Consider the following 11,033-nt stretch of genomic DNA (forward strand, 5'->3'; position numbering starts at 1 on the left):
GAGTGGGGGCCAGTGGAGGGATTGGCAGAGAGGGGTGGAGGACACTGAGTGGAGGCCAGTGGAGGGATTGGCAGAGAGGGGTGGAGGACACTGAGTGGAGGCCAGTGGAGGGATTGGCAGAGAGGGATGGAAGACACTGAGTGGAAGCCAGTGGAGGGATTGCCAGAGAGGAATGGAAGACACTGAGTGGAGGCCAGTGGAGGGATTGGCAGAGAGGGATGGAGGACACTGAGTGGAGATAAGTAGAGGGATTGGCAGAGAGGGATGGAGGACATTGAGTGGAGGCCAGTGGAGGGAGTGGCAGAGAGGGGTGGAAGACACTGAGTGGAGGCCAGTGGAGGGATTGGCAGAGAGGGGTGGAGGACACTGAGTGGAGACCAGTGGAGGGATTGGCAGAGAGGGGTGGTAGATACGGCATGGTTAGTAAGGTGGATGAGTCTGGAAGCAGCATTCATGATAGACTGAAGAGGGGGTAGCCTGTGATGAGGTAGGCCAATGAGGAGGGAGTAAAGAGTTCCAGAGGATTCGTTATTAGCTGAGGGCAGGATAGGCTTCGCTGAAGAGATAAGTTTTCAGAGATCGCCTAAAAGTGAGCAGAGTAGGCGATAGTCTGATAGATTGGGGAAGAGAGTTCCAGAGGATGGGGGAGGCTCTGGAGAAGTCCTGGTAACATTACCTTTTAGCATGCATTCCTTCATGTGGTCAGTTTGCAGTAATGACATTCAGTAGCATTAGGTCGGTCAAGCTAAAACCATCCATATATGGTCTCTTAGCCAGGCTTGGGATGTGTTCTTTCCTATTATTGAGCCATAATAAAGAAAAGTGAAATTTCTCCATCAGATGGTAAGAAAATTAGAAAAACCGTGTTCAAAAGCATCTAGAACCATTTCCTGGGTTACAAAGAAAACACAAAATAATTCATGTGCAATATTTTATATTTTTCTAACAAAAAACATATTGTTTTAATTGTATTTTTAAATCCAGGTGCATTTTTCTTACAGCATAAAGCAGCTTCTATAAAATGTAATGCAGTGTTGATGAGCCATTTTGTTTTTTTTTTCCTCCTAGGAATCTGGTGACATCATTCACGTGATGAATTTCACTCTAGATGCCGAATCAGCGAAACTGCGCCATACCGTGCAGGTGATCGCCACCGTGACCTTCAGCTTAATTTTTCTACTGGGCATGATGGGAAATGGCACTGTGATCTGGATAACTGGATGTCGACTACAAAGATCTATCAACACTGTCTGGTTCTTCAACCTGGCCTTAGCTGATTTCATCTCGACATTTCTGGTCCTGGTCACTGTTCTTTATTTATTGCTGGACCTACACTGGCCTTTCGGGCCTATTTTTTGCAAGCTTGTCAACTGCATCTTTGGCCTCAGCATCTACGCCAGCATCCTTCTCCTGAGTGCTATCAGCATCGATCGATGCGTTCTCGTTCTTTTCCCGGTCTGGTGTCAAAATTACCGCAATCCCAGACTGGTGATGACAACGTGTGTGGTGATTTGGATAGTCTCCATTGCCTTGGTCCCTGGATCCTACACCCTTTCAGAGATGTCTACAGAAAGCAACCGTAGTTCTTGCAAAAACTTGGATGTTTTTGAGGACTGGGAAAAAAGGGAAGCTGAAATATTCACCATTTGCATCTTTCTTTACCAGTTTTTGGTACCGTTGTGTGTTATTCTTATTTCCTACGCCATACTTTTAATAACGCTACGCAGGAAAAAGCTAAATCGATCCAGCAAGCCCTTTTTGGTTGTCACTGGGGTGGTCTTCTCGTTTTTTCTATGTTGGCTTCCTTATCATGCCTTAGCACTGGCCCGAGTGTTTCTAGGTGGTCTACCACTGCTGGTCAGCCTGGTGGCTGTACCGTTGTCCAAATGTTTAGCTATGTTCAATAGCTGTATCAACCCTATACTCTATTTTTTCATTGGTCGGGAATTCAAGGACTTGGTAAAGAAATCGATTACACAAGTTTTTAAAACAGTGTTCGAGGAAATACCACACTAGCAATAATGGAGATGATTTCTCCATGGACAGAACTGGAAATGGAAGTGAACCATTGCATGCCTAACCAGCTGTATGGTATGGAACCATAATGCATTGGAGGTCATTCTATTGGCAACACAAAAGCTCAATAGCATCTGCTGTCCTGGAAAAGTGGTGGTGAAAAATTGTTCAACCAACCAACCAACCTCGGTGGTGGATAGATCTTCTGCTATGATCAACACAAGACTTACAGACTCAACACAACTGGAGAAAGTCACAACAATACGTACAATGTTACATTTTTTTAAAAGTTTGAATAAATCTTCGAAGTTTAAAGCTGGTCTCTAGGCATCATCTAAATTTCTCCTGAAGCCACCTGTCCACCTCTGATGAATGTCCCAGCATTGCTTTGTCTCGTGAACCTACCTCTAATTTTTTATTACTCCCTGCAATGTCTAGGCTTGTAATATGCTTTCAGGGGCAGTTGCTAGGAGGAGGGATTGTCATACATCAGTTTGTATTCACACCGCCCCCGAGGACCCCCAAGAAAACCTTTTCCTATGGACAGAATGAGTTAGGCTCTTGGGAGTCAAGGCAGCAGCATTGTTTTGCTGGGAAAGACGTCAATGAATGTATTTGGAGAGGTACAGAGAGGGGTAGGAATAGGTAGAGCTCTGTAGCCCATTTAAAAACAAGAACCAGGCAGGGCTGACCATGCTGCTTGAGATTTCAGTGCTGCAGAGACAGTGCCTATAGCCCACAGCAGGAAGTTGCAAGCTCACTGGATTTCTAGTAGGGTCTTCAGCAGGGGTGGACTGACAACTTATGGGGCCCCCGGGCAATAGGGGATCATCGTTCGCACCCAAAAAAGCCTTTGAAAAAGCCAATGAAAGGTACCAGGGGCATCTCATGGGGCCCCTACTGACCCCAGGCCCTCGGGCAGTGCCCAAGTGCTTGAATGGTCAGTCTACCCCTGGTCTTCAGGTATTTTTCTGTACTTGCTATAATTTTTAATGGTTACAGACAGCAAAACCAATCTGACAAGAGTTTTAAAGTAAAATTCCATTCTACTTTCATTTCTGGTCCAGTCACATGATCCCGGGTCGGCTGGGGCAATGATGTCACCCATTGGCTCCAATGGCTCATCCATTGTTGGCAGTCCCTCCTCTCCCCTGCAGCCACCACTGACTGACACAGTGGAGTCAGATCACGTGACCAGACCTGAACAGGCTGAAAATACATCTTTCTTACACAGGTTAATCAGCATAGGTGTTAGGAGGAGGGGGGGAAAGGAGCATTTTGAAGACCAATCAGGTTTATCTTGGAATTATTTCAGTTACTTATATAGTGCTGTCAATTTACGCAGCGCTTTACATATATATTGTACATTCACATCGGTCCCTAACCCTCAAGGGGGGTACAATCTAAGGTCCCTAACTCACATTCATACATACCAGGGCCAATTTAGACAGGAGCCAATTAACCTACAATCATGTCTTTGGAGTGTGGGAGGAAACCAGAGTACCTGGAGGAAACCCATGCAGGCACAGGGAGAACATGCAAACTCCAGGCAGGTGGTGCCATGGTTGGAATTCGAACCAACGACCCTAGTTGTACATTAACACTTCCCTACACTATCTAGCACAACAACAAAAAAGTTTTGGCTTGACATACACATTAGAGCAGAACTACACTGTATCTGAGCTAGGGGCGGACTGACCATTTGGAAACTCGGGCACTGCCCGAGGGCCTGGGGTCAATAGGGGGCCCCATGAGATGCCCCTGGTACCTTTTTCATAGGCTTTTTTGAGTTTGGGCAAGGACACAGGGGCCCCATGATCCCCTATTGCCTGGGGGCCCCATGAGTTGTCAGTCCGCCCCTGATCTGAGCACCACAAACCAAAAAGGCAATTAAATTCATTTTTAATATTCAAAGCAAATTCCCCCATCCGTCCATGTCTCCATGCTTTATTTTGATGAGAAAGAACTTTGAAACCCCTGCCCCAGCTTTTCTGGCTGTGGCCATCTTGAGTAAGGGCAGATGATTTATTTAGCATTTAACTCCTGGAATCCATCTTCCCTTAGCTCAGGCATGCAGGCAAGAGGGTGTGCCTAGCTGAGAAAACCCCTCCCACTCCTGAAAACTCCTGGGATGTATGACATCATTTGCCTAGGCATGAAAGTAGAAAGTAACTGAAGAAATGTAAAAAAAAAACATTTAAAACAAGTAAATATAATCTACCTTCCTATCTATGTACTAATGCTAGCAGCATAAGGATTGGAAATAGCCAATGTTGACTGAGAGAGTGAAGTTCCGCTTTAAGAACTTGGAAACACAATTTTGAAATGACATTAACATGTTAAAACCTCTATGAGATTTTAGTGGTTGGGTTTTACATTGACTTTGCTCAAATCAAGAAATTATTCATCAAACAAATTGATTTTTTCTTCAGGACATAAACAGCTCAGAATGTAATAAATGTTATTTATACTTTTACAAAACAGCTCCATATATTTATTTAATATGTCAGAATCACAGAACTCCTCAAATCCACAAATCTTTTACTTTATGTACTACTTGTAAATGAATGCATTACTGACTATTGATGATGATGACGACGACGTTAATTTAGTCTATTGTCAAGTGAAGTTTTTGTGAATTTTTGAAAATATAATAATGTCTTTTTTTTTAAAGTTTGTCCTTCTGTTGTTTTGTAGTTCAATAATACAATAATAAAAACTATTGTCAATAAAGTAATGTTCAGCAGAAGCTAAGTCATATCCAACATTCTTACCAGCTTTAATAAAGCAAACAGGTTTTAATTAAGATATTAATTTAATATTATTATATTAATTAAATATTAATTAATATATTAATTTATGATAATAAACTTCAAAATTAGCATTTTTTAAATTTATGATATACCTATTATTTTTTGGTGTTTTGTTTGGCTAAATCTATTTGTTTCGATTACTAGGCTTTTTGAAGGAAAACTATCATGATTTAAAATGTATTATATGTTTTATGTTTATAACTTGATGTTTATATCGTTATATATATAAATGGCTATGGCCAGGGGCGGACTGACAACTCATGGGGCCCCCCGGGCAATAGGGGATCATGGGGCCCCTGTGTCCTTGCCCAAACTCAAAAAAGCCTATGCAAAAAGGTACCAGGGGCATCTCATGGGGCCCCCTACTGACCCTGGGCCCTCGGGCAGTGCCCGAGTTTCCAAATGGTCAGTCCACCCCTGGTTATGGCCTTCCAGCATAGTGGTGACTATATTAGCTGCATGCCATGTGATCTATTGGGACTTTGGTACATTAATATTCTCAGCTCCCCGAGGAAGAGCGTAATCATGAAACGTGTCAGGACAAGAGAAATTGTACCCATTACATTTTGATCAAAAAAAGTTTGTGAAGCTTCATGCAATGCTTTTAAGGAATTTTATTATATGTTTTGATTTTTTTAAAAATACGTTTTTTACAGGTCTCTATGTCAATTTGTGGAATGCTGGTAAAATCCCACCCAAATTGGTTTGTTTTGTATTCAATTTAAATCCATCATAAATCATGGTGTCCAGTGATTCAAATCCATGGTCAATCACAGTGTCCAGTGATGTAAATCCATCATCAATCATGATGTCCACTGATGTAAATCTATCATTAGTCCTGGTGTCCAGTGATGCAAATCCATCGTCAATCATGGTGTCCAGTGACGTAAATCCATCATCAATCATGGTGTCCAGTGATGTAAATCTATGATCAATCATGGTGTCCAGTGATGTAAATCCATCATCAATCATGGTGTCCAGTGATGTAAATCTATGATCAATCATGGTGTCCATTGATGTAAATCCATCATCAATCATGGTGTCCAGTGATGTAAATCCATCATCAATCATGGTGTCCAGTGATGTAAATCTATGATCAATCATGGTGTCCATTGATGTAAATCCATCATCAATCATGATGTCCAGTGATGTAAATCCAGCATCAATCATGGTGTCCAGTGATGTAAATCCATCATGAATCATGGTGTCCAGTGATGTAAATCTATGATCAATCATGGTGTCCATTGATGTAAATCCATCATCATTCATGATGTCCAGTGGTGTAAATCTATGATCAATCATGGTGTCCATTGATGTAAATCCATCATCATTCATGATGTCCAGTGATGTAAATCTATGATCAATCATTTTGTCCAGTGATGTAAATCTAGATCAATCATGGTGTCCAGTGATGTAAATCTATGATGAATCATGGTATCCAGTGATGTAAATCTATGATCAATCATGGTGTCCAGTGATGCAAATCCATCATCAATCATGATGTCCAGTGATGTAAATCCATCATCAATCATGGTGTCCATTGATGTAAATCTATGATCAATCATGGTGTCCAGTGATGTAAATCCATCATCAGTCATGGTGTCCAGTGATGTAAATCTATGATCAATCATGGTGTCCAATGATGTAAATCCATCATCAATCATGGTGTCCAGTGATGTAAATCCATCGTCAATCATGGTGTCCAGTGATGTAAATCCATCATCAATCATGGTGTCCAGCAATGTACAGTAAATACATTGTCAATTTTGGTGTCCAGTGATGTACAGTAAATACATTGTCAATCATGGTGTCCAGTGATGTAAATCTATCAACAGGCATGGTCTTAAGTGATGTATATCCATTGTCAGTCATAGTGTCCAGTGATGTACAGTAAATACATGGTCAATCATGGTGTCGAGTGATGTAAATCCATCATCAATCATGGTGTCCAGTGATGTAAATCTTTGATCAATCATGGTGTCCAGTGATGTAAATCCATCATCAATCATGGTGTCCAGTGATGTAAATCTATCATCAATCATGGTGTCCAGTGATGTAAATCCATCATCAATCATGGTGTCGAGTGATGTAAATCTATCATCAGTCCTGGTGTCGAGTGATGTAAATCCATCATCAATCATGGTGTCCAGTGATGTAAATCTATCATCAGTCCTGGTGTCCAGTGATGTAAATCTATGATCAATCATGGTGTCCAGTGATGTAAATCCATCATCAATCATGGTGTCCAGTGATGTAAATCTATCATCAGTCCTGGTGTCCAGTGATGTAAATCCATCATCAATCATGGTGTCCAGTGATGTAAATCTATCATCAGTCCTGGTGTCCAGTGATGCAAATCCATCGTCAATCATGGTGTCCAGTGATGTACAGTAAATACTTGTCAATCATGGTGTCCAGTGATGTACAGTAAATACATTGTCAATCATGGTGTCCAGCTATGTAAATCATTATAAGTTACAACAACCCCCCCAACTGACAATGTTAACTGCCACATTACTGTTGCTAAATGACAGTTCTCCAATGTACGCACAAGGCTGGGAATCCCATGTGACGTTATTACCATTTATTGTCTTGACCATATTTGGTCAATGACGTCTCTTGAGATCCCCAACGGTTTGTTTATGTTTAAAGCAGAACTTTATTTCCCTGTGCAGTGTAGCTGTGCCAGCACTGCATGGGTTACCTGCTCGTTGTGTTCTAGGGGAGAGGCCAGCGGAGATATACTTACTTCACCCACCGATCCTCCATGCACAAGACAGGTGCTTTCAGCACCTGCCCTTCCCCCGCGGTCCTGCGGTCTTGAAAATGGACTGTTCTTGACATCAGCATGTTCCATAGACAAGAACAGTCCACTGCTGGACCATGGGGGAGCGCAGTTTTTAGGAGGGTCAGTGGATTAGGTGAGCATAAACTTTGTGCTCACCCCTAGAAAAAATGAGCAGTTGACCCATGCAGTGGGGGCACAGCTTCACTGCATTTGTCTTTAAACAGTTGGGGATTCAGGCAGCAAACTGACCAATTTGTTTGGCAGTTCGACAAACCATAAACAGGCTGGGTTCAGGTTGAATCTGATCCCTAATTCCTATATATATGGCTCATAGTAGATAGTTTTGAGTCAGGGACCGCATTTTACAGAAGTGTCTTGGCGTAGCAGTGTGGCTTCAATGTGTATTTGCAAATGCATGCAACTAAAAACTTTTTTTTTTACCCACATCACAAAAAGAATAGTAACATCTGATTTCCTAATAGGACTCACGTTTCTCAAGAAAGAAAGAAAACTTCCCATTTCTATGAATATAGGAATCCGAGAAAAAAAGACCACATTGCTATGAATACAGGAACAGCACAAAGGGTTCTATTTATAAAGTCATTTGCATAGCCATTCATCCAGCAATTCTGTGTGACAATTCCCACATGGAAGAAAAATATACAGTATTTGAAATATATTTTAAAAATATTCTTCCCAAATGTATTGACATATATTTAAAATACTACAGTTTTGGTCATATTCAGTACATTTCAAATTATATTTCAATATATATATATATATATATATATATATATATATATATATACATATATAAATATATATTATATATATATACATATATATATAAATATATATATATATACATATATATATATATATATGCATATTTTTATATATATATATATATATATATATATATATACATACATATATATATATACACACACAGCATGCTGAAATGCGTTTTTTATATATTACAAAATATATGAAAAATATTTTTACAAATATATTTTTTTTAAATAAATTCTTCAGATTTTTTTTAACATATGAAAAAGTAATTTTAACATATATTTTTACATGCATTTGTAAATGCATTCCAAAAATGTAGATTAAATGTATTTTTTAAAATATTTTTCATATAATTTGTAATGAAAACGCATTTCAACATACAGTATATATATATATTTAAAAATATTTAGAAATATATTGAATTGTAGTATTTAAAATATATGTCAGTATATTTGTGAAGAACATTATTATAATATATTTCAAATATATTTTTCTTCCATGTGGGTTTGTGCGAATTGGACAAAAACAAATGTTCTTCAGCCCATTCCCCCTATCTGAATTATTGGTTTTAGTAAAATACCACATTATGGCCAATAGATGGGGCTGGGGAGCATATGAAATACATTGATCTTTGGAATGATGTCTGTACATGCTTCGATTTTATTATCCAATCAATGTGCAAACTAATCAAAACGATCAAATCCACGAACGGTTGCATAGTTATAACTTCCCCTCTGATTTATTTAGACTCGATTGAATTTGATCAAGCTGAGTCAATCGGACAGGGCAGATAATTATCGACCATTTTGCCTGTATCGGCAGATACTTTGTTCATGAACAAGATTGTATTATGATCGACCAGATAATGAGATCACACGGTGAAAGCAGAGATCCGATCAATAACTGTCATAAGTCATGGTCGTATCTTAATTACACTTCCTTGTATAGGGCACATCGATCAAAAAGGGTCGTCGCTCATAGCTTGATTATTCCTATTGGAAGACATTGATCGGAAATGTAATTGATCAGTCATCAATTGGGCACAATAACCTTAGATTGTACACCCCTTGAGGGTTAGGGATTGATGAGAATGTACAATAAATATATAGAAAGCGCTGCGTAAATTGATGGCGCTATATAAAATAAAATAAATAAATAACAAGAAATACAATGTATCAATTCTAGAGAACGCTAGACGGAATTAGCAAATAAATGAGAAAAAAAAATGGATGAAACCGCACACTCAAAGAAAGACAGCCCAGGTAAAGCCCAACTCTTCCCAGGCCATGCCCTCAACACTTTTCACCCTGCCCACAAGAATTATTCATAGGGGACCCCATGACTAAGCGCTGTGGATAGGGCGAAACGCGTCGCCATCATGGTCTGGGAGGAGTTGGGCTGAAGCCACTCTTATTCTTCTCTACACCTGGGATTTTTTTTTTCTTTCACTCTTTCCTCTAAGTGTGTATGCTGAGTCAGGACGGGCTCTCTTAGTGCGGGCGCCGCTCCAAGCTGTCAACTTGTGATACTCTTCTGGGTTACATTAATTCTGGGTGCCAGCGCTAAGAGAGCCCATCCTGACTCAGCGTACACACTTAGAGGAAAGAGTGAAAGAAAAAAAAAAGCCCAGGTGTAGAGAAGAATAAGAGTGGCTTCAGCCCAACTCCTCCCAGACAATGATGGCGACGCGTTTCGCCCTACCCACAGCGCTTAGTCATGGGGTTCTCTATGGGTTACATGTACCGTATTTTCCGGCGTATAAGACGACTTTTTACCCCTTGAAAATCTTCTCAAAAGTCGGGGGTCGTCTTATATGCCGGTATACGGCATACTGACACTTTTTAGGGGGGCGGCACGGTGCCGCCGCCGCCCCCCCCTTCCAACGGAAGGGACACTAAGTACAGGGGTGGGCAGGGGCTGCTGTTTCTTACCTGGCTCCGATCCCACTCGGAGCCGAGTGGCCCGAGTGAAGGAGCGGCAGGTAAGTGTGCAGTGTAGAGGTGCAGCTGCAACCACATATGCTGGCTGCAGCAGCACCAAACAAGAATGGGTCAGCAAGTGTAATTGGTGTCAGTGGGAGGAATAGTGCCCCATCATTGGTGTCACTGATACCAATGATGGAGCACTATTCCTCCCACTGACACCAATGATGGGGCACTATTCCTCCCACTGACACCAACGATGGGGCACTATTCCTCCCCCCCACTGACACCAACGATGGGGCACTATTCCTCCCCCCCCCACTGACACCAACGATGGGGCACTATTCCTCCCCCCCCCACTGACACCAATGATGGGGCACTATTCCTCCTCCCCCCACTGACACCAATGATGGGGCATTATCCCTCCCACTGACACCAACGATGGGGCACTATTCCTCCCCCCCACTGACACCAACGATGGGGCACTATTCCTCCCCCCCCCACTGACACCAATGATGGGGCACTATTCCACCTCCCCACTGACACCAATGATGGCACACCATTCCTCCCACTGACACCAATGTTGGGACACTATTCCTCCCACTGACACCAATGATGGGGCACTATTCCACCCACTGATACTAATGATGGGGCACTATTCCTGCCACTGATACCAATGATGGGGCACTATTCCTCCCCTCC

The 11,033-nt window shown here is 41.4% G+C and overlaps 1 protein-coding gene across 1 annotated transcript; it reads left to right on the forward strand.

The window, feature by feature from the left end:
- Positions 1–1,072: 1,072 nt before the first annotated feature.
- On the forward strand, positions 1,073–4,749 carry LOC149428578 (chemerin-like receptor 1). The gene has a single exon (XM_089667235.1). The coding sequence runs from the start codon at positions 1,093–1,095 to the stop codon at positions 2,014–2,016; it is 924 nt and encodes a 307-aa protein (XP_089523361.1). The 5' UTR covers positions 1,073–1,092; the 3' UTR covers positions 2,017–4,749.
- Positions 4,750–11,033: the final 6,284 nt, after the last annotated feature.

Source organism: Staurois parvus, unplaced genomic scaffold, assembly GCF_062004578.1.
Source record: "Staurois parvus isolate SC_StPar_1 unplaced genomic scaffold, SC_StPar_1.0 ptg003120l, whole genome shotgun sequence".
Classification (NCBI taxonomy): domain Eukaryota; kingdom Metazoa; phylum Chordata; class Amphibia; order Anura; family Ranidae; genus Staurois; species Staurois parvus.